The sequence below is a fragment of the Pan paniscus genome, chromosome 6 (assembly GCF_029289425.2).
Source record: "Pan paniscus chromosome 6, NHGRI_mPanPan1-v2.0_pri, whole genome shotgun sequence".
Classification (NCBI taxonomy): domain Eukaryota; kingdom Metazoa; phylum Chordata; class Mammalia; order Primates; family Hominidae; genus Pan; species Pan paniscus.
Genome location: NC_073255.2, coordinates 100,631,975 through 100,656,860, shown reverse-complemented (window position 1 = coordinate 100,656,860; position 24,886 = coordinate 100,631,975). Strand labels below are relative to the sequence as shown.

At 32.9% G+C, this 24,886-nt stretch overlaps 1 protein-coding gene across 3 annotated transcripts in view; it reads left to right on the top strand.

Moving 5' to 3' along the window:
• Positions 1–24,886, top strand: part of PCLO (piccolo presynaptic cytomatrix protein) — a 412,454-nt gene that overhangs the window by 356,717 nt on the left and 30,851 nt on the right. For all 3 annotated transcript variants that reach the window (XM_055114599.3, XM_057302898.2, XM_057302897.2), the window contains exons 21-22: positions 3,057–3,198; positions 7,304–7,377. In XM_055114599.3, the coding sequence (XP_054970574.2) occupies positions 3,057–3,198; positions 7,304–7,377 (216 nt within the window). The remainder of the gene's footprint in view (positions 1–3,056; positions 3,199–7,303; positions 7,378–24,886) is intronic.

Here is a 24,886-nt window from a genome sequence, read left to right as displayed (position 1 = left end):
TATATTAAAATACGGATTCTTAGAACCAGCTTATCAAAACCTCTCCATTTTTTGTTTTATCACATTTTGTGATATGCAGATACAGCCCAGCAAGAAGAAAAGATCTGTTGTGTGTTTTAATTCATTTTTCACAAACTAACCAAATGTAAGGCTATGTATCTCTGCACTACACTTAGATACCAAGTTAAGAATACAGAATTTAATCCAGCACCAGATGTTTTGTTGTGATAACTCCAAATATCTAGATTCATTTGAATTATTTACCTAATTTCTAACTGCCTAAAATTTCCATAGACAGAACCTTAGATGTAATCATGTTTTGCAGAGATGTTAGACTGATTCCATCATAGGTAAATGTCCCCTGGATTTGGTTTTCTTTTTTAATATTTCTTATAAAATGTTATTTGTTTGCATTTAAAATATTGACAACACTTGCACAGGCTTTCAAAATGAGAATTCTATTCAAAGAGATTGGCAAGATGGAAAAAAAACTGTCTTTTCTTAAATTTATTTCTAGCTTTGTTTCTTTCTTCTTATTATGCTATTTTATATTCTGTACACATTTCTCAACTTTTCCAGAAGAGGAATAGAACTAAAAATTGCATCAGGTAAAACCAAAGTTGACAAAACAAAGGATGATTTTGAAACATAGATAATAAATCATTTTTATAATGTAGCTATTTTTGTTCATTGTGAGTTTGCTCTTGAATTAAAATTATTTTAATTTAATAAATATAAATTGATTGAATATTAGTGTCTAATAATTAAGGTTTATCTTTGAAAATAGTAAATTGTGATTTTCCAATTGATGAAATTAATGTCTTCCATTCAATGTCATACTAAAAATTATGAATTGGATTATAGAATCCCATCAAAAAGTATGACAGCTTTCTTTTGTTTATAATCAATTGACTAATCTGACTCATTATGTAGGTTATGCATTTTAATCTACTTTATACATGTCCATCATTTTACATCTTACATTACCTTTACATTTTTAAAATTATTCTTTTAAGAAGTCTTTTTCAACACTAACTACACCATCTGGGTTTCTTCTACATAAAATAAAGAAAATATTCAGAAACATAACTATTCTGTTTCCACAAATCCAGTCCTGTGGGTTACTAGCAATTCCTTGATGACTGGTTGTTTAACAGCATTCAGTTCAATTAGTCAATTGTATATCAGATGTCTATAAGTTAGGAATACCTTTTTCTAAATAGCCGTTTCTAACTTATACACATCTGATATACAATTGACTAACTATTAACAATTTCTTTCTTGTTCCCTATTCTCGGGAAGGGATCCTACTACCACTGGAATATATATAAAAATTCCTTGTGGCTTTAGAGAACCTGCTACTGCCAAAATTGAAAAAGTGAAGAAATGGGGGAAAAGCTAAATCCTTTGCAAGACTTGATCCTAGCTACCCTGAGGGTGGATTTCCTGTCCTCAAATGGTTTCCCACACAATGTTTATGTGTTTCACTTCATGTGGTTATTATATTGGTTAAAATCCCACCAGATTAAGAATAATTGTGTTTTATACATATCCTTAAGAAATATGTAGATATCTTAGGATCATGAAATGATTATCAACTGTTCACCCATTAGTATAACTCTATCCAACTGGCTAATAAACTCCTAATGGGATAGGGATGCATTTATGAAGAAAAAAGACTCTAAGTAGAACTGTAGGTTTGAACACATCTAGATTTAGAAGAGAATAGAGTTAAATTCATTGTCAAAGACTATTTAAGCTCAAAGACAGTAAGAAACAGCTGTTGACAGTAAAGCCCTTGAGAAGAGTGGGGATACCTTGAGAAGAGAATAGAGTTAAATTCATTGTCAAAGACTATTTAAGCTCAAAGACAGTAAGAAACAGCTGTTGACAGTAAAGCCCTTGAGAAGAGTGGGGATACCTTGAGAAGAGAATAGAGTTAAATTCATTGTCAAAGACTATTTAAGCTCAAAGACAGTAAGAAACAGCTGTTGACAGTAAAGCCCTTGAGAAGAGTGGGGATGTGGCAAATAATATCACAAGAGGAAGAAGAGTAAGTTACTGGGCTCCTACATATCTCACTCCTCATAATCACAATTTCATGAGGTAGGCATTACCGACTCCATTGTTTTCAAATGAGAAAAGCAGTGTACAGTTGCTAAAGAGTGGGTTGGGAGTCAAAACCAGATCGGTGTGACCGAAAAGTTCACTCTCTCTGGCAGAAGACAAATATCAACAATTTCAAAAACTTACTAGAGAAACTTCTCCCCAGCAAAATAAGGGAAACACTTGCCTTATCTTCCTTCTTTTTGCATCAAAATTTCTTCTCAAATCTGACAACAATATTAGTACTATACCCCTACTGCATAATTTATTGCACAAATTTGTAATGTCTGTATGGGAATATGGATTCTTATATTCAAATATCAAACTTAGGAAATTCTTGAGACAAGTCTCAATGATAAACTAGGAAATGCCTGAAGAGAAACAAATATCTTTAAATTTTAAAAACTTGCTGGAGATAGTAGGCAGAGGTACATACAAACAAACAGAATTTTCAATCACTTCTTAAAATTCTATTTTGCATTTTTGTTTCTAAGGAGAAAAACAGATTACAGTCTAGTAATAGGAAAAAATTAAGCAATTTTCTTTATCTTGCCATTTCTATCTACCCAAGTCTTTCTAAATTCTTTTCTCCATGAAATAGCCAAAATTCTTTTTATTTACCATATCATTTTTGCAATACTGTACAAAGAAACCAGAAAAATAATAATAGTAGCATAGTTACATACTATTTAACTTGGTCTAAAAATTAAATTTTTTTTTCCCTAAAGGTGATTGTTTTTCCTTGATGTCCAATAAAAACAGTAAAATAATTTATTGTTGCCACCGTTCATTATCAGTAAAGGAAACGAAAAGGCAGGTTGAAAAATGTAGAGTTCTTCAGTAGCTGTTTCTTGTCACATGTAAATTAAGAAGATGTATAATGATGCATTTGTAGATCAATGTCAGCTTCATTTATTGACTGTGGTGTTGAATCTTCCCACACCATGCAGCAAAGCCTCCCAATCACCGGCCTGCAGAAAGCTCTGTGTCCACCGGCTCCTCGGGCAGCAGCTTTGGCAGTGGGTATAGCGTGGACAGTGAAGGAAGCAGCAGCACTGCAGGGGAGACTAATCTATTTCCTATTCCGAGGATGTAAGTGGGTCTCTTTTTGTTACTACAAAGCTTACTCAGCATCATGAGTAAGGCATTCTCAACAGTTAACAGGAAATAACTAGATAATTACCCAATTCTGAGTCATTGTCCCTGAGACACTTGAACTGTTAATGCCTATGTAAAAATAGATAGTTCAAGAAAGATTGGATAATTCAGTTAATTCTAAGGATAAATGTTAGTCACTACCAGAACTACTTAATCAATACAATCTGTATTTGATGTTAAAACTGCTAATCACTTAGCCATGCCAGAATAAAGTTCAGCAGGAATACAGTAATGTTTTAATCACATAATGACCAAATACAAACATTACTGGTATTTGAGACAAACATATATTAATTTACCTTGAATCAGGAGATATTTAAACATATTCAAAGAATCCATATATCATATTTGAAATAGAGGACATAGTGAATAATCATACAGACTTTTCAACTATAAATCCTTCTACAATTAACATTGAAGGTTTCGAAGTGTTTCCATACTTTCTAGAACAAATACCGAGTAGTGCATAGGTCCCTGAGTAGGTACTCTTGGAATAAGAATCACTCATAATGTTAAGCCTCCAAAAAAAAAAGTCATTTTGCAAATCAAACGCAAAACTTTAGCATACTTAATGTGTTAGAATCGCCTTGGTCATATTGGTGGCATTTAAGATAAATATGTAGATTATGTCTGTTCCAATAACAAAATCCAAACTTCCTGACTTTTCCTTCTCCTGCCCATTTACTAGTCTTCTGGATTTTGAAAATACCACTGGGCCACCCAGGTCCCAGGGTTTACGCCAGGGCAAAAGCAGTCTACCACCTGGTTTTCTAAGACCTGTGAGCTAAAAATGGCATTTCCATTTTCGAAAGTGTAGGAAAAAACAAAAGAAGTGTGATATTTTGTGACACTTGAAAATTATAGGAAATTGAAATTTCAGTGAATATAAACTAAGTTGTATTGGAACACAACAGTGCCTATTAGCTCTGTGTTGCCTGATGCTGCTTTTGTGCTGCAGGGCAGAATTAAGTCGTTAGAATACAGCCCATCTAAAATATTTACTAACTGGCACTTTGCAGAGCTTGCCAACCCTGAGCTGGGTTGTGAAAGGGTCTTTTTCATTTTCTCCAATGCTAAGTGAAGACTTTTCAGGGAGTGGATTTTCTATTTCTCTTTGTTTTAAAATAAAGGTTCTTATAAATCTTTCCTTCTGATGTCCACAACAATTATAATATTTTGATAATGGTTCAGTTTATAAAAGCAAAGCATTAGAGAAAATGGATTTTTACAGTGAAAAACGAGTTCATTTTGTTGTTTTGAACTACATTTTTTTCAATTTAAATTAAGCAAATTCTTATTGTATCACCTGTCCATCTTAGCTTTCTTTTCTTTTATGAGATTTAGTCTATGGATTCAATAGAGTTATTTGTACTTAATCAGTTCTATTTTATTGGAAATTCTTCCTAAAAGAAATCTAATCACATTGGTCTTTGACTTCTGATGATCCAATTTGACAGAAAAGAATTTCTACAAATTCTTTAAATTTCTTTCTAAGCTGTAAATGTCATGTGAATTTAGAAAGGTTTTAAACCACACATAATTTGTTATCCTTCCAATTTTTCTGCACCTTTCAAAATATATAATTTAACACTGATGATAAAGTTATAATTCCAAAAAGTAAATATGTCATTTTGTCAATATTTGAATGTCTGCAGTATAAGTAGATTATGTATTTTATATATATATACCACATTCTAATTTTGATTTTTCCCATTTTCCTGTTTCTCTTGTAAATCAAAGCTTCTCACAACTGTCTAGGAGACTCTTGCTTTGCCATATGAGCACAACGAATATTTACTTTTGAAAACCATTATAGGATATGTGTAAGAAGTAGTATTTGGCAGTTCTTTTATATCCCCCATTGTATCTAATAAAATTATAGCTTGGGCTAGTAAAAGTGTTTAATAAATATCTAGCGATTATTTAAAAATATAAATTATAAAATGTATAGCCAGAATGTTCTGAGCTAAAGTGTAGTCATTGGGAATTCAGAGAAACCACATCCTTCACACGACTCACAGTTACATTTCCTTTGCACTTAATTTAGCTTCACAATCCTATGAAAGTTTTTTGTATAATCTTCAAAATGTACTTACTACACATATTGGCTAAGTACCTATGTTAAAATCAGTTTTAATTGAAAGCAAAGACTGGCTGGGTATCACCATTAACATATAAAGTCTAAGACTCAAGACAAACCCCAAAAATTATCAAAATGTACTTGTACTACAATTACTAAGACTTACAGTAACTACTTTTTAAAAGTCTGGGATAGTATAAGAATATTTATTTTTTAGTATTCTGATCTACTAGATTACCAATACTAAAAAGACCTGCACTTTCAATAGAGTTTGGCTCAGTAACAAGGTATGTTTTCGCTCACTCTTCCAGCGTAGCGTACTGATAAAAGTAAGATTACTGCTATTAAGCTTTTTTTCCCCTCTAATGCTAACAGATAGAGCAGAGTTCTTTTTTTTTTTCTTAACTACTTGTCTTGAATCTTGATGAAGCAATTACATAAGCTAAAATTTTGTGTGTTGCTTAAATATATATGCAGATGTTGACCATGCAGACCATGGTTTAACATATATATGGTAAAATGGAAATGTTGGAAATTGCTTAATTTGCATGAACTTGGTCCCTCACATACACACTTAATAAAAATTTGTACTTAAACCTTTAACCTAGAATTATTATAATGGAACAATGTAATGGCTTTTGAGATAAAATAATTTCTGAATTTACATGTGTTCTTTTATTATGTGCGGAAACATTTCAGCACCTTCTCTGAAGTAGAATAAGAGGATCTTTAGAGCAGTTTTCAAGTAAGATATAATTGGATTATTAAGAAATAAATATGGTTACATTTTCAGCAGGTCTAGCAAACCAAATACTTCCTATGAAAGTTATAATTAATTGTTAGTAAATCCCACTATGCTAGAAGTGTTGTCTACAAAGTGCAGTATCAAGATGCTCTTTTGTTCAAGCATCTTTCTGTAACACTTAAGTTTTTATTCCATCTTTTTAGAACACCTTATCTAAGCATATATAAAGGCAAATTCCAAACTTCTTCATGTGCCGTGTAGCTTTTTCTCTAGCCGAAGAAATAAGAAGTGGTCTACTGTCCTTTAGCTGTTAAATTATTAACATTCTAAGCTTACAGTCCTCAAAGTATCCTGAATTCTTCATCTAGTTGACTTTCCAAAAAAATTGAAGCCTGAAAACTAAAAGTGATTAGCAGATTTTGGTTGAATTCTAAGGCTACTATGAGCATGCCTACCTGTTATTATGCCATGTTTATTGAATGCTTATTATTTCTCAGGCACTCTGTTAAACCTTTTCATGCATTTTTCATGTGATTTTTTTTTTCATAATCAAAATGTAGCTAATATTATTATCTTTATATCACAAAAGGAGAAACAGTCTTGACCAGGTACTTTGCCTTACATTACCCATAGCAAGAAATAGCAAAGCCAGAAGCACAGACCAAGCAGCCTGACTACAAAAGCCAGTTTGCTCAACACAGTGGAAAACACAGAAAGGAGTTGAAAAAAAATACATGAAATAAGAAATATTTTATTAAAATATAATTTTTATATATTATTTAATTCAATATTGCTCTTTTTACAAAAAAAAACTGGAATAACTCATCAGTACAACATATAAAAATATAAAGCCCCTTCTCATTGTTGAGTTAGAAATAAATAAAAAATTCTAAAACAAAATTTCTAAATGGCATGATGGTCTTATTTTTTTGATAAATAGTCTACAAATAAAAACTACTGAATGTTGAGGTATATTGTTTGGCCTGAATGGGAATAATAAACGAGTTCACATTTTAAAATTATGATATAGAGCAATTAACTGTGTATGTATATGCCATTCAAATAATTATTGCAAGTCCAAAAATATTCGGTTGTGCAAAAGTAATTGCAGGTTTTGCCATTACTATCAATGTCATTTTATTTATGCAAATTTAGCCTCTTTTGCATTCATGAGATCATAACTGAATATATCATTTTATTTTATTTCTAAACAGAGGGAAGATGGGACAGAATGGACAAGAGCCTGTAAAACAGCCAGGGGTAGGAGTAGGACTAGGAGACACTGAAGGTAAGTAAAAATTTACAATATTGGATTTTGGCTGAATCTGCATTCTACAGTATAAGTGTTTCAGTTGTTTTTCTTTTAACATGAATTTAAATGTTACAAACTAATGGCAAAAGCAATAGGTAGTAAGATATCATTATCTATTAAATGAGAATGACTGTATTCATTTTACAATTCCCCAATTTTCTCATTTGTGTTTAACATTAAAGTAACTTGGGGTACTGAAAAATTAAAAGAGAAAGAAGAATGAGAAGGATGACATGAAAAAGACTCAGAAGACTTTCCCAGGGTGGGAGGGAAATCTTGAACTTAAAAATATAACGTATATTTTGTTTAAAATATCATGCAAATAGAAAATCAATCATGGAACCTCATTTAAGTCCATGGAAATTCTTAAATATACGAAGCTGAGAAGAAATTAATGGTGTAAAAATCATTTTACAGAAAAATTAATTGCTAAACTAACTTCTAAAGACAAACCAAATTTAAGTTCAAATTTCGTTTTATTAAACAAATAATAAATTATTACCAAATGTGAAAAATCCTTGACATCAGCAAACATATAAAAGGAGTATCTATAAGCTTTACGATGACTAGCTTACCTTTCATAATACTGTGATAAAATCTAGTATCCCTGGCTGGGCACGGTGGCTCACGCCTGAAATCCCAGCACTTTGGGAGGCCGAGGCAGGCAGATCACGAGGTCAGGAGTTCAAGACCAACATGGCGAAACCCCATCTCTACTAAAAATACAAAAATTAGACAGTCATGGTGGCACGCACCTGTAATCCCAGCTACTCAGGAGGCTGAGGCAGGAGAATTGCTTGAATCCAGGAGGCAGAGTTTGCAGTAAGCCCAGATCTCGCCACTGCACTCCAGCCTGGGCGACAGAGGGAGACTCCATCTCAAAAAATAAAATAAATAAAATCTAGTAGCCCTATAGTCCTTCATGTGTCATTCCAACCTCTCTCTATACATTTAACTATTCTAAGTAGTTTATTCTAAGTACTTTTCATGCACTGTCTCATTTAATTCTTACAATTACCTATGAGGTAACTAATAACATATATTGGCTTTATATAAAAGGAAACTGAAGTGCATACATGGAACAAGGACAGAACAAGTGAAAATGACACCAAATGTCACACTATTACCATGATAATGGGTGTGTTATCACAAGAGCACTACATAGGGAAACAGGTTTAGGTTTCAATTCTGGTCTTTATTAGATATGTGACCTCATTTCTCTATCTTCAGAAACCTCATCTGACAAATGCTGGGTCTAAGTGATACCTAGGTTTTCTCAGGGGCTTAAGTGAATGCCACATTTTTCTTGTTCTATTCGAAATTGTAAATTAATCTTTGGACGCCTTCAAAAGCTATGTTTCCTTTATCTCTTGCTATATACTTCAGGGTTCCACTCTCAATCTACCAATCTTTTTACCTACCGTATCTCTGTGTACACTCATGAACTCTCTCTTATATGTTGATTAGTCCCAAACCTGCTGCCCAAACTCCTGGAATTTAGACTCAGTATGTCAGGCATTTGTGTCCAACCAGGAAACTAGAATGGCTCTGAATATTTGAAATAGAGGAAACAAATGACTAGCAATTGATGATATACTCGTGAAAGAAGCTGAGAAACTAAGTGGGGGATAGTGAAGCAGCAGAAAAATAGCTATTGTCCCCATAAGCTAGAGGACAGCGAGAACCGAAACCAGGACAAGCCTGCTTTCTGGGAGCAAGAAACATGAAAGAAATTCAGCCAATGCCAGAAATATATCCTGAGACAGACAAGGATGGGGAGAAATATCCTGGTTCTCTCTTCCTCCCATTCTCCAATCTCTGCCAGTGCCTGATCAAAACCAACTGGAAGCCAGTTGACGGAGAGGTCTGGAAAACTGTACAGGGCAGCTACTCTGAGAAGAAAGCAAGGAAAAGACCGAAGAACGCATCTGAGAGCACATAAGTATAGGGCCAGCACAATATTTTACATGGATGCATCAAGCTATGTATGCCCTGAACTTAATTCACCCTCTCCCCAATTTTGCCTCCTTTTCCTACTATGCTCTTAAAACACAGCTGACAGAATTTGCATATTTTATCATTGTTCTTTGATTTAAATTACCTATTTCTATTTTTGTCTCCTCCATAAGGCTGAACAACTCTCAAACCAGAGATAGCGCTTATTCCTCTTGGTATCCCAGCACTTAGCAGACAGCCTTGCCCACAGAGTTGCTTAGAGAATGTTTGTTGAGCAAATGAATAACAAATATGATCATCTATACAATTAGCAGCTATTGGTTTTCATATTAGTCTAGAATTTAGATATATAGTGAAGCAATTCATGCATAGTTTTAGCTACTTAATTTTACCTTTCTTTAATCCTAAAGTTTATAAATAAAATTGTTTTAGTATAAATGTTAACAGCTGTCAATGAACAGAAATTATTCATCCTAATACTGCTTTCTTCTTTCATATCAGTCCCACACAAAACATGCTTGCTTTCCAAGAAGGAGCCAATCAGAGGCGACTTTATTTTTATTTAAACTTATTAGTCAATATGTTTCCCCTTTAGCGAACTGACCCTGATCAACAGTTGATCTTAGATTAGTTATTGAGCAGAGGGGCGGGGGTTGAGGATGGGAACAAGACAGAATATGTAATATAATGTGAGTTATCTATAGTCAAGTGCCCTTTTGGTAGCAACATTTTGGACAAGTTGTTTTTCACTGAGTTGCTATTAACATTTGACAATAATCAAATTTATAATCTACATATCTATATGAATTGGGCATGAATCACTATAAGCAAAATATTTTAAAAAGTTAATAATATGGGGAAGAAAACTGCAATAATATTAGACTTTCAGAGGCAATTTTAAATTAGAAAGAATATATAAACAGAGTGAGGAGAAAATGATTAAGAATGTATTTGCTCTATGCAGATAGGAGGACACATCAATGCAAAGTGCAAGATTTTGTTTTGTCCACGTAGAAATATGGAATCAACTTTGTGTTGTACTTGAGATATATGTTTAATCAGTGTTTTGTTTGTTTTGAGTGATCCAAATAATTATCTTTATTTGCCTTTGTTGTCAGTGAACATAAACAGCCAATTTAGCGGGGGAACAAAAACAAACAAGAGTCAATTCAATTTTTTTTAGACAAAATATATAGTTCTTTTATTGTATTTTTCCTCCATTCGATCCTTCACCAGGACATCAGAAAAACTGACTCTGTAGATAAGCACAGTTTTCTTGAAATTATAGATCCTTGAAATGTTCCACTTCATCTCGATTACTTATATTATTCATTTAAGCACTTTGTTTTATGAATACCTTAGTCCACTCTAAGAAATACTCATCTACAAAGATTTGCTTTAGGACAGCATACTTTAATCCAGAGTATATCATAGATTTTAAGTAATCACTTTTAGACAGTTTGTTCACATACAATTTTTATTCTTGTTTTTGCTTTATAGGGTTCAGAATGTAAAAAGTAATGTTTTATGGAGTTGCAATTTCTGTTGAGAATGTCATTGAGTATTTTTAATGTTAAATAGCCATGTTCTTGTTATTCTTATTAAGCAAGTCCATTTATTCTGCTTCTAATTTAAAAACAATAATTTTCCACTTAGTCATTTTCTCTAATAATGTTTTACCTTATTCACAGAAGTTGTTTATGAATTTTAATCCCAGCATGAGATTAGTTCAATGGGTCAGAATGTGAGCTCTATGAAGGGTTCTGGGATTCAACCTAAGTTGTAGTATAAAACAGTAATACTTTTTCAGACTATCTCCACTAATCAATCATTGAATTTCCACAATTTAATTAAGTGCATATGTAAAGCAAAAATAAGTGTTGTATTTGGCATACAGTTAACATCCTCTAAGTTGTAGCTGTTATTAAATTAGAAGTATATGTGAAAGTCATTTTGATCCCATCCAAAGAAATGATTATTATTCAGGATTGATAAAATATTGTGCACTTGTTGACAATGAGAACTATACAAGACCACTTTTCTTTAAGATTTAAATCAAACCAATTAGACTTTCAAATTGTACAGATGAGTGTTTTCCCAATTTACACTAAAAACATCTAATTACATCCTTTAAGCTAGCTGACCCTTCCATTAGTTAAGATGGATGTATTTAATAGTTATTTTTTGCCAGTGAGCATCCATGTAGTAGCTGCCTTGATCCATTAAGTCTCCTAAACCAGGTGTTCATCATCTTTAAAAAGTATTACAATCACAACTTTCCATGAAGTTTAATTTTCTTGGCTGTATACCTTTGAAGAACAAATACCCCTAATAAATCATTTATTTTCTTAAGTATCTTTATAAAATCCAATTTAGTTTCAGTAAGAATGGAAATTCAGTTTCCAGAACAAATAAATCTCAAACATTCTAGAAATTTGCTAGGCTCTACTCTCAAAGAGAAAATATGAAACCATTATGGAAGATCCTCCATTAGAGTATAATAACAGCTATTATTATAGCATCCAATAATTCACTCCACAAATATGTGACCTTGCTGTCTTATTTTTCCCAATACTTAGGCTACCTTTCTTATATTTCCAAAGTTGATTAGTGCTATATATGAGTGTATCTATTATATGCAAAACACTATATTAAAACTTTGGATCCTACAGAGATCAATTCAGTACATATACTGACCTGAGGGAGCATACTGTCCATCTAGTATGGCTGGTTCTATTTCATCAGCAGCCAGTAAGCATGCTTGCTGAACCAGGTGTGTACAGCCAGGATCCATTCAGATTGGTTGGTGACTGTACCACACCTATTGTATATTTTAACAATCATCCTGAGAAGGGGCTTTAATAACCATGATGCAATGAATAATTACAATAAAAATATATAAGCCAGAGGGAAAATTGTATGCTTTGGAATTTCAGCATTGAAAAGCATGGCAGCATCTGTAGAAGTGATGGTGGGGAGCATGGTTTTGTGAAAGAGGTTACAAGTAGTGACTGCTTTGAAAGTTGAACAAGGTCTAGACATGTGGCAATGAATGAGGCCAAGTTCAGACTGAAGAACACCATGAGGAGCATCACAGATGGAAGAAAAGATTGGGGGTATATAGAAGAGAAGTTATTCAGTGAAGCTAGAGCAAAGAGTGCAAGGGGAAAGCCTCCTCCTATTTGGGGTGTGATTTCCCTGGACCTTATCACCTTATCACATTTTCCTAAATTACGTGAATCTAAAATCCAGTGTCACTTATTTCTAGTCCTGGATTATTCATTGGGAATTTAAAATTAATGGCATTTACTGCAAAATACCCTATTATTGAAATATTTTTTAAAAATCTGTGTCTTAAATCTAAGCCAGATTCATCTCTGGAGGGTATCGATTGACCACTAAAAAGTTAAATGAATTAAATTTCTGGAAGTGATCTTGGGTATTTCTTCGTCTTAGCACACATCAAAGAATTGTCAATTGCTTGATGAAAGCCCAGAATATTTTAGACTTTCAGAGATTAATATCTGAAATAGTAGTTTTCAATATTTTTTGAAATGTCTTATTTACCTAGAAGTCTCTGAAATGTTGCACTGGGAGTTGTTGCTCTGATTTACTTATGAGAGAGAGGCTTTTGAATCAAGATAAGAATACTAAAACTTAGCAAATAACACAACAAATATAAGCCAAGAATATTTTCTTAGTATAGATGTAGAAAATTAACAAAAGATGTGTAAATATCACAAATATATAATGTTTATTTTGTTCTAAATGCCTTCACATTGTCTGGTTCATTTGTCACAAGACAGTAGGAGATATAGATATGGAATAATTGAAATAATAATTTCCACCTTATATAGTCAAGAAAACAGAGAACTAGAGCAGTAAAACCATTCAAAGTAGAGTTTTATAGTCAACTTATTAAAAAGAGTTAGAATCTACAGATAGCTAATCTAACATCACCTGACTCTTACCATTGTACTTACCAACATTTTTATTTTGATATTGAAGGTTACAGAGCTATTTCATGAAAAAACATTTTAAATTCATAAGACTATCTTAAATGGTTTGGGCAGGAAAACATCCAATACTTAATGATGATAGGCAATCAACTAATTATACCATTTACATTACAGGTGCTATGTAGCTTGCCAAAATTAAAAATCTTGTTTTATCAGATATTAAAAATTTCTGTATTCAAAACAACATTAAATTACACAAAATAGACAAATAGATAAATGGGCAAATGGATAACTTAATCAGTCCATATATGGTTTTAAAGTAAATGATTATTATAAATTCCAATGGAACAGATATTTCATTCCATAGAAAAAGTTGGTTTATCAAATAGTTCTGCCATAATTTTCTTCAGTAAGAAAAGAAAATTAGACTTCTAGTCATTACCATATACCAAATAATTTTCAGGTTAATTAAGGAGATTAAATTTAAAAATGGAATAATAAAAATGTTTGAAGGAAATCCAAGTAAGATTTGTACAGGCTTAGTGGAATATGAGGGGCAATTTCCTAAGCAAGATAAGAAGCTTCAAAGAAATAATAAACATTTTTGTCTATAAATAATAATAACACATATAGTAAAATAAACCAAAAATAAAAGCAATGAGCAAATGATAAATAAGATTAAAATATTGTAACTTGTATGATCACTAAATGATCACTATACTAAATAAGGATCTCCCATGTTTTGCTCAAAAAAGGACAAACAAGAACAAACAAGGTCAAAAATTATAAACTGGAGAGCCAGGTGCAGTGGCTCATGTCTCTAGTCCTAGCACTTTGGGAGACCGAGGAGAACAGATTGCTTCAGCTCAGGAGTTCAAGGCCAACCTGGGCAACATGGCATAAACCCCGTCTCTACAAAAAATACAAAAATTAGCTGGGCGTGGTAGCGCATGCCTGTGGTTCCAGCTGCTAGGGAGGCTAAGATAGGGGGCATCGCTTGAGCCCAGGAGGCAGAGGGTGCAGTGAGCCGAGGTCGTGCCACTGCACTCTAGCCTGGATGACAAAGCAAGACTGTGCCTCAAAAAAAAAAAAAAAAAAACAGAAAAAAAATTTATGAACTAGCATGTCAGTAACAATGGCTTTTCACTGAAGAGAAATTAGCAATAACAACAAAAAAACTTATAATTATTAAAAAACAATTAAGTGATTAACCTATCAGGCTCAAATTCTAACTAGCAGTAATTCCACAGAAAAGGGAGAGATGAAAAGAAACGTTATTCAAAATACAACACATTTCTTTAAACTGAAGAAAACAAATCTCCACATTAGAAAGACAAGAAATAAAGAAACTTGCAGCATGAGACGTCATAATAATTCAGAAAACAGAAAACGTAGAGAAGATGCTAAAGGTTTCTCCAGATAATTAATTAATGTACGTTAACTACAAAGAAGAAAAGATAAGAATTCAAACGATATCTCAACAGCAATAATAGAGGCTTAAAAAGAAAAGGATAATAATTAATGCCTTTGAAATTTTAAATGGAAGGGATTGTGAACTAAAAATCTAACACAAACTATCCATCAAGTGTAAGGGTAAAAGGAAATGATTTTTGAGAAGGCTAAGTACAAACATTTTACTTTCCATGCTACCTATCTCAGGAAGCTCCTTGAAGATATGCTCCACCAAAATAGCAAATTAACCACATAGAAGCATACCCTGACCCCACACACAATACTTTGTGAATCCAGAGACACAAAGAATAGAGGACTTCCATGATGAGATAAGGAGAATCTAAAGACAATAGCCATGCAGCAGGCATAAAGAACACCTGAGAAAATCTGATCAAATATAGAGATATGGAAATCAAATATCAAATGTGGAGATCAAATATCAAATATGAAGAGTTCATTAGCAGTTATTAAAAATCTGAATTTGATTCCCATGTATTTTGGGGTACAGACATTTCTAGTAGCCCAATAAAAAAAATTGGCCCTCCACAGAAACTAGAGAAGTTTAGAGATTCATTCAATACTTCCAGGGCCCTGAAAATCCAATTTCGAATGGCGTTTGTCTCCAGGGAGGTGAACTGGTATACACTGTGACCAAGCACTAGCAGAAGAGCCAGCCTGTAGTTTTGTTTTCTCAACATATGGGTGCAACTGCGGCAGAGTGTCCATCAACTTGGCTGGGACTCAAAACCAGAGTTGATACTGCTTTGCATCTTCACCTGAGCATCGGCCACACACATAGGTACTACCCTTTAAAACCCCAGGTGGGAAGGTCAAAGCCAGGGATAGCACTGGCATAGAATGTGACTCTTCCTTGTCTTTGACATCTCCACCATAACACGAATTTCAAAAACAAAAATATATGGAGAGTTCTAGGCTGCACGTGGGCAGTGAATGGGGTGCTCATGCAGGAGAGAAGAGCATTGACAAAATTCATGGTGTGTCTGGCCAAGTGAAAAATAGTATTGAAAGAGGTGCTCTTGGAAGTGTTGAGAACAGTTATAGGTACGCAGAAAGCTGAGCGAATTGTAAAAAAAAAGCAATTAATAACTTAAGGGAAAAAAGAAAATTAAGTAAAGCTTGCCATATAAGAACCAAATTTTCTCAAAAATGAATATTAAAGAGGCAAGTTAATATAAATTCCAAATGTTAGTTTAACCAAGATCGTAATATATGACAAGGATGAGAAAAGCTAAATCTTCATATACCAAAATTTAAAAAGCCCATATATTATAAAGGCAATACAAAATTATTTTAAGAAATATGAATGTAAAGAACCCAAGAAACAGATTTTAAAAAAATAATTGGCAGTGGGTTTCTCTTAGCAATTTGACTATGAGTTCGGTAAAATAACGGGTTGAGATATGTGAGATGTGAGATGTTATTTTTTTAAAAAAGAAGTCAAAAATATAAAATGGTGGTGGGGTGAGGTGGCTCACCCTGTAATCCCAGCACTTTGGGAGGCTGGAGTGGGCAGATTGCTTGAGTCCAAGAGTTCAAGACAAGCCTAGGCAACAAGGCAAAACCCCATCTCTAAAAAAAAAATACAAAAATTAGCTGGGTGTGGTGGCGCATGCCTGTGGTCCCAGCTACTTGGGATGCTGAGGAGGGAGTATCGCTTGGGCTCAGGAGGCAGAGGTTACAGTGAGCCGAGATCATGCCACTGCACCCCAGCCTGGATGACAGAGTGAGACCTTGTCAAAAAAAAAAAAAAAAAAGAGCCATAAAATTATTCAACCTTTTGTTATATGAAGAAATGAAAAACAAGCAATAGGAATCAAACTGCATAATAATAAGAAGAAGAAAATGGTATTATTTGAAGTAAATAATTTTCTACCATTCCCCTAAATTATTATGAATATCCATTCTCTTAAAACTCTTCAGTAGTAGGTATTACAATTAAGTACTCTTTTTATCTGACACACTCATTAAAGACCTCCTAATAGCTTCATTGTTGAATAGAGAAAGTTTTTTTCACTTTTAAAAAACCTGACTTTGATGATGTAAAATACAAAATCTCTGGGGGAAAAAAAGTCTATGAAATTCAAAGTTTTTAACTTTTAACTTCTTTTTCCAGTTCACTGAAAGTTTAAAAATAAATTTATAAATATTCAGGAAGAAAAAATTCAGAATTTTTAAAAATGACAAAATTTATTGAAGATAATTCACTTTCCCACCTTTTAGTTTATTACTTTAATGAAAAATTTTTAAAATTTATTATATCTAGAAAATCCTGGAAGTTTACATAATTTTCTGTATAAGAAAATATTTTATAGGTAAGTAAAAAAGTAAAACTGGAAAAAGAAAAGACCAGCACATTTCAGAAAAGAAGCCCTTGGTCAACCAAGTATTACTTTCCCTTAAGGAACCAGTTTCACAGATAAGAAAGTACTATGGACATGAGATAATAGACTCTGAGGAAAGCACAACACAGCTTGTTTATTAAATGTTGACTGCTAGTCTCTAAAATCATCAATATATTCTATTATTTGCTTTGTACCACTAAAAACTGTGGAGGTGGATTATTCTGTTTAAATCTTTTACTTTGAAAAAGGACTTGCTATCTACTCAAGTCATGTTTTGTCCTGCACTAAGCAGATGCAATTTTAGGCTGTTATCATCCAAAGTGGATGCTCACTTATCCAAGAAATAGCACACCATTGTGATTTCTCTAATTTACATTGCACTCTGGAGCCCAGACAACTATTGTTGGTGTTATGGAATGCTAAGTAGCAGTAGCAGGGCTTTATCTTACACATATTATTATGATATTGTCATATTGAATGATTATTTATATTCATTCTAATTGATGATTCATCTTTTTAAAAAAAATCTACACATACCCCTTAATAACAATAACAACAACAACACAACTTTCATTTATTTGCCAAGCATTTGGCTAGGTCCTTTAAAAAATCTGGTGAACCCAATTCTCATAGGAATCCTTTATAATAAGGTATTACCGTATTTATGCTATTCCCAGTGTCTGGCACAGGGACTTGCACAAAATGCCCACTTGATAAATATGTTTGAATCAAGTAATAAAAACTCAGAGAAACCAAAGGCTAAACCAACCTTAATAACATAGTTGCGAAACTGAAATAAATGTTTACACAAAAACATTGAGAGAGTGTCTTAAAACATTAGATTTTTGCATATGCCTGCCATACCTAAGACACCTTGAAAAGTCTTGTTAATCCTGTATGTTGTTATACAGGTTTTAAGGAGTTTACCACCCTAAAACTGAACTCAGAGAGATTATTACTTCAATTAAAAACTACGTAATTTACTTAAAAGTATAGTAACTGAATTTATATTGACTGTGCTTCTCTTTTCACAAGCGCAGCTGGATCTACCGAAGATTATTAATGCAGTGTCTCTGCCAAAAAGAACCAGTGTAGTAAGACAGACAAACATGTTCATGAACAATTGGCATAGAGTTCTGACAGATGTGAATGTATATTGAATATTAAGGTACTCTGCTGTAGGAAGGATAAGGGAAGCCTTCCTGGCAGGAATATTTTTTTAAATAGTTCTTGAAATAAAAGTAATATGTATTCATAGTAGAAGGAATGCTGGCAAGGATTCCAATATGGGGAAACATCATTGTCAAAGCCTTTGCAACATGAGAAAATACGTGATATTGGTGAACTTGTGGACAAGTTGCCTGACTGTAGCATAGTTCTGCGCTGGAGGGAGTAGTGCAAGATAGGATTTGAGAGCGGTCACAGTTCAGATAAATTATGAAATATCTGAAGCTGTCAGGAGGAACTTAGACTCCACACTGTAAATAGGCAATTGGAAGATATAGATTGATTTTAAGAAGGAAAATTACACAGATTTGGGGCTCTGAAGGATGGGTTAGAGAGGATCTTATCTGAAGTTGGGGGACTCGTTTGGAGGCAATTCAATAGATAAGGACTGGAATGCAAGCAGGGGCAGAGGTGCGAAATGCAGGACAGACAGCTCTGAGAGTGATCTAGGAAGACAAATGAGGTTCTTTGTTCTAAAAATGATTCAGAATCAAAATGCAAATAAAACAGCTTCGGGCACCAGCATCATAAAGATGAAATGATGTGATAATGGTCATCATGTAAAATGATCACTAAACACAAGTATGATTTAGAAAGATTAAACAGAAAAGAAATGTTAACAGCAGAGGGCAATGTAAAAACTGATTTTAAAAGTCAGGGAAACTGTTCGAACATGATGAAAAGCAAACCTTCACAGGATTTTGAAGAAATAAATTGACTATGCTTTATAAGACAATATAGTACTTTAAAGATGAGTTAAAAGAGTAATTTGGAGTTTGAATTAGGTAGAATGTTTGCATTTTGCTCTCTTTTTTTGAGACAGAATCTCACTTTATTGCTCAGGCTGGAGCGCAGTGGTGCGATCTCGACTCACTGCAACCTCCACCTTCCAGCTTCAAGTGATTCTCCTGCCTCAGCCTCCCGAGTAGCTGGAATTACAGGTGCCTGCCACCACGCCCAGTTAACTTTTGTATTTTTAGTAGAGACAGGGTTTCACCATGTTGGCCAGGCTGGTCTCAAACTCCTGACCTCAGGTGATCCACCCACCTCAGTCTCCCAAAATGCTGGGATTAGAGGCATGAGCCACTGTGCCCGGCCACATTTTGCTTTCTTAGCTTTATATAGATAATGACATTGACCTGTTGTTTCAAATATGGAAGACTCTAATTCAATTAGGTTATTCTAATTGATCCTTCTTCGATTTAAGAATCTAATTGAATCAATCTAATTGATTCAACTATTTTATACAGTTACAAGGAAGCTAATCTGAGTAAAATTAATATGAGCTGTTGCTCATTGATTTATGGGTGTTTTAGAGCTCTGAATATTATGTATTTTCAGAATGTGGTTTTCTTGTGACTTTAGGATTGTGACTTTAGGAACATGGATTAACAGTCTCAGATTGAGATTTGTCTAGCATTTCATGATATATTTTAAACTTTTATATAACTAATCATTTTTTTCATAGTTTTCTTAATAAAGTATTTAAATATATTTTAAATAAAATATTCCACTAAAATCCTCCTGAAAATAATTGTGATACAGATTAAAAGAACAGAATGAGATAGAATGATTGAGTTATTTTAAAACCTGCTTTTAAAAGTTGTCTTTATTAATTAATGAGTCACTATTTATTTTGCAGAAATATTATCTAGTATCAGTCTAGGTTGAATTGTTACAATGGCAAGCATGATAACATGGAGACGTGTTATGGAAATACACAATTTTATGTTACTTAAAGAATTGATTCAATTCGACTCTTCCATATTCTGATTAGTATGTGAGTGTGTGTGCAGAGCACTCTCAGTAAAGGCAGAAAATCTCTGGCAGACAAGTCTAGAAGAAGGAGTTGACGTTTTTAATTAAAACATTTTGGGCATATCCTGAAAATAGTAGGAGAATTAGTTTAATACTTTTTATTTTATGCATCTATGGTATTATACAAAGAGATCAGAAATTCAGAATGCTACCATAAGGTATGAAAAGCAGGCTTAATCAAAAGAAATTACAATTCTATTTTGGGAAGACTTAAATGTTGCTATATGCATTTCACAAAGTTTGCTGAGAACATTAAGGAATTTCTTGAACCAGAAGAAATGTAATTTATCAAAATACTACATCTTCTAGAGTAAGGCAGTTAACTGAGTTATTATTTTGGTTTTTAAAAAATATTTATTTCATTCATTAATGCTTTTTAATCAGATTATTAAGTTTAAATCATAAATATATCAATTATATATATTAAATTTATATACTAATATAAATTATTAATTATATATAAATTATATATTACATATAATTATAAATTATATATATTATATATAAATTATATGTAATATATGATTATAAATTATATATAATATATAATTATAAATTATATGTAATATATAATTAGAAATTATATATTATATATAATTAGAAATTTTATGTAATATATAATTAGAAATTATATCTTATATATAATTATAAATTATATATAATTAATAATTTATATTAGTATATAAATTTAATATATATAATTGATATATTTATGATTTAAACTTAATAATCTGATTAAAAAGCATTAATGAATGAAATAAATATTTTTTAAAAACCAAAATAATAACTCAGTTAACTGCCTTACTCTAGAAGATGTAGTATTTTGATAAATTACATTTCTTCTGGTTCAAGAAATTCCTTAATGTTCTCAGCAAACTTTGTGAAATGCATATAGCAACATTTAAGTCTTCCCAAAATAGAATTGTAATTTCTTTTGATTAAGCCTGCTTTTCATACCTTATGGTAGCATTCTGAATTTCTGATCTCTTTGTATAATACCATAGATGCATAAAATAAAAAGTATTAAACTAATTCTCCTACTATTTTCAGGATATGCCCAAAATGTTTTAATTAAAAACGTCAACTCCTTCTTCTAGACTTGTCTGCCAGAGATTTTCTGCCTTTACTGAGAGTGCTCTGCACACACACTCACATACTAATCAGAATATGGAAGAGTCGAATTGAATCAATTCTTTAAGTAATTATAAATTATATATAACATATAATTATATATAATATATAATTAGAAATTATATATTATATATAATTAGAAATTATATATTATATATAATTAGAAATTATATATTATATATAATTAGAAATTATATATTATATATAATTAGAAATTATATATATTAAATATATATTAAATTTAAATCATAAATATATAAATTATACATTTAAATCAGATTGATTAAATTAAATCAGATAAATACACTTATTGGTTGAAGCCATCTTTTAGTACTGAAGTGCCTGAGTCCATTTCACATTGCATGGTTCTGTGTTTAGCTAACCAGAGGCATGCTCTATTTGACTTGTATTTTAATTGGTGGAAAAGGTAGTTTATAATGACTTCAGTTACTGCAAGAGGCCAAATGAACAGGAACTATTTCTCAACAATTTATTTTCAAGACAGCTTTTTCTTCAAGTGTTTATTACTTTTGATAGTCTGATAGTTTGAGTTCATTTCCTTTTAATTAATGATGACTTGGCTGGGTCAAAATTTAGGTCAAATTTTGCAATTTAGTTTGATGTTGAGACTGCTGTGTTATTCCTCAGCCAATTTACAGGGTTTTTTTTAATAGTCAGCCATGAGTTTATCTGAGTAAAATTAATATGAGCTATTGCTCATTGGTTTATGGGTGTTTTAGAGCTCTGAATATGATCTATTTCCAGAATGTCATTTTCCAATGACTTTAGGAACATGGATTAGCAGTCTCAGATTGAGATTTGTCTAGCATGTCATGTGATATTTTAAACTTTTGTAGAACTAAAGTTAATCATTTTCTTGTTCATAGTTTTCTTAATAAAGTATTTAAATATATTTTAAATAAAATATTCTACTAAAATGCTCCTGGAAATAAATAATTGTGGCATGGGTTAAAACAATAGAATGAGATGAAATTATTGAGTTATTTAAAAACCTGCTTTTAAAAGTTGTGTCTTCTTCTCAAAAGAAGATATTTATGCAGCCAATAAACACATGAAGAAAAACTCATCATCACTGGTCTTTAGAGAAATGTAAATCAAAACCACAATGAGATACCATCTCATGCCAGTTAGAATGGCTATCATTAAAAAGTCAGGAAACAACAGATGCTGGAGAGGATGTGGAGAAGTAGGAATGCTTTTACAGTCTTGGTGGGAGTGTAAATTAGTTCAACCATTGTGGAAGACAGTGTGGTTATTCCTCAAGGATCTAGAACTAGAAATACCATTTGACCCAGCAATCCCATTACTGGGTATATACCCAAAGAATTATAAATCATTCTCCTATAAAGACACATGCACACGTATGTTTATTGTGTGTTCACAATAGAAAAGACTTGGAACCAACCCAAACGCCTATCAGTGATAGACTGGATAAAGAAAACGTGGCACATATACACCATGGAATACTATACAGCCATAAAAAAGGATGAGTTCATGTCCTTTGCAGGGACATGGATGAAGCTGGAAACCATGATTCTCAGCAAACTAACACAAGGACAGAAAACCAAACACCGTATGTTCTCACTCATAAGTGGGAGATGAACAATGAGAACACATGTACACAGGGTGGAGAACATCACACACCAGGGCCTGTTGGGGGGTGGGGAGCTAGGGGAGGGATAGCATTAGGAGAAATACCTAACGTAGATGACAGGTTGATGAGTGCAGCAAACCACCATGGCACGTGTATACCTATAACAAACCTGCACGCTCTGCACATGTACCTCAGAACTTAAAGTGTCAAAACAAAAAGTTGTGTCTTTATTAGTTAATGAGTCACTAATTATTCATTTTACAAAATACGATCTAGAATCAATCTAGGTTGAATTGTTGTAATGGCAAACATGATAATATGGAGATATGTTATGGAAATATACAATTTTATGTTCCTTAAACATAATTGTTTAATTAAGAATAATTTGCTAATGATTTAAACAAACTTTTAAGATTTAAAACTCTAAATATGCAAATTTATTGATATAGAAAAATATATCAGATTTTAGTTTTGTTTGTTTGTTTTGCTAGAGGATAGAAGAAAATACTATGGCTCTTAACCTGTAAATTTCTTCTCCTCCTGTATTTTATATCTCAGGTTTGGTTTTAGTTACATTATTCTTCTAATCACTGTCTCATTTCCACGGTTAGGCAATTGCCAAATCCTTCTAGATTTTACCTCTTCAGGATTTCTTAAATCTCTTTCCTTTTTTTCATTCTAACTACTGCCTAACTTTAGGTTTCCATCACATTTCACCAAAAGAAATGCCTAGTGTCCACACTGATCTCCTAATCTACCTTAGAAGTTTTTGAAGATGAATTATCATCATCTTCACATCTCTTTTATAGCCGCTATCTAATCTGACTTTGTCACTCTCTAGCATAAAATATTTCTGTGGACCTCATGAACCATATAACTCTAGCTAGGTTTTTACCACAACCAGCCCCTCTTTCTACTTCTCCAGTTTATCTCCTGACATGTCCTTTCTCCCACCTTACATCTGGTTATATCAAAATTGTGTTGAGTCTTCCACACAGGCTCTGCAGTTTCTCTTGTTAAGTTTGCTCCTGCTGTTCTCTTTGCTTAATATGATCACCCATTCCCAAAATGCTTGATCCTGGAAAACACCTTTTCATCCTTTGAGACCCACCCCTCAGCTTACTTTTTCAAGAACCTATCTGTGGGCGCTCTCCAGCTGGCTCTGTTAAGGAAGTTTTCTCTTGCTCCTGTCAGTGCCTCCATCATTGCGCCAATCACCCTGTAATTATAATGATCTTTTTAAGTTCTATCTCTTTTGCAAAACTATGAGCTGAAATGATTGAGAGATGGGAAGATAGTGGGCTATAGAAATATATAGAATAATTTCTTAGCTTATAACTTTGAAAGCTTTATTTCTTCTAGTACAGGGGTCCCCAACCCTAGGACCACAGACCTGTGTTGGTCTGTGGCCTGTTAGAAACCAGGCCACACAGTAGGAGGTGAGTGGCAGCCAAGCGAGCATCACCTCCTGAGTTCTGCGTCCTGTCAGATCAGCAGTGGCATTAGATTCTCTTAGGAATGCGAATCCTATTGTGAACTGCGCATGTGATGGATCTAGGTTGTGTGCTCCTTATAAGAATCTAATGCCTGATGATCTGAGATGAAACAGTTTCATCCTGAAACCATCCCCCACAGCCCCCAATCCATGGAATAATTGTCTTCCACAAAACCAGTCTCTACTGCCAAAAAGGTTGAGGACCACTGTCCTAGAATAATAAAGAATAATTGTTTTGTGATGCTAAAGGAAAAAATGAAATATAAAATAATACCGAATAAACTTAAATTATTTGGTAAGTAAACATTTACAAAGGCATTAGTAAAGAAATGTTTTCCAGTTTTTTGTGGTTGTAAAAAGCTGGAGGCAATATATTTATTTCTCCATAACTAGAGGAACAGATACATAAAATATATTATAGGCAGGTAATGGAATACCATGCAACCGTCAGAAAAAACTTATCTAGATC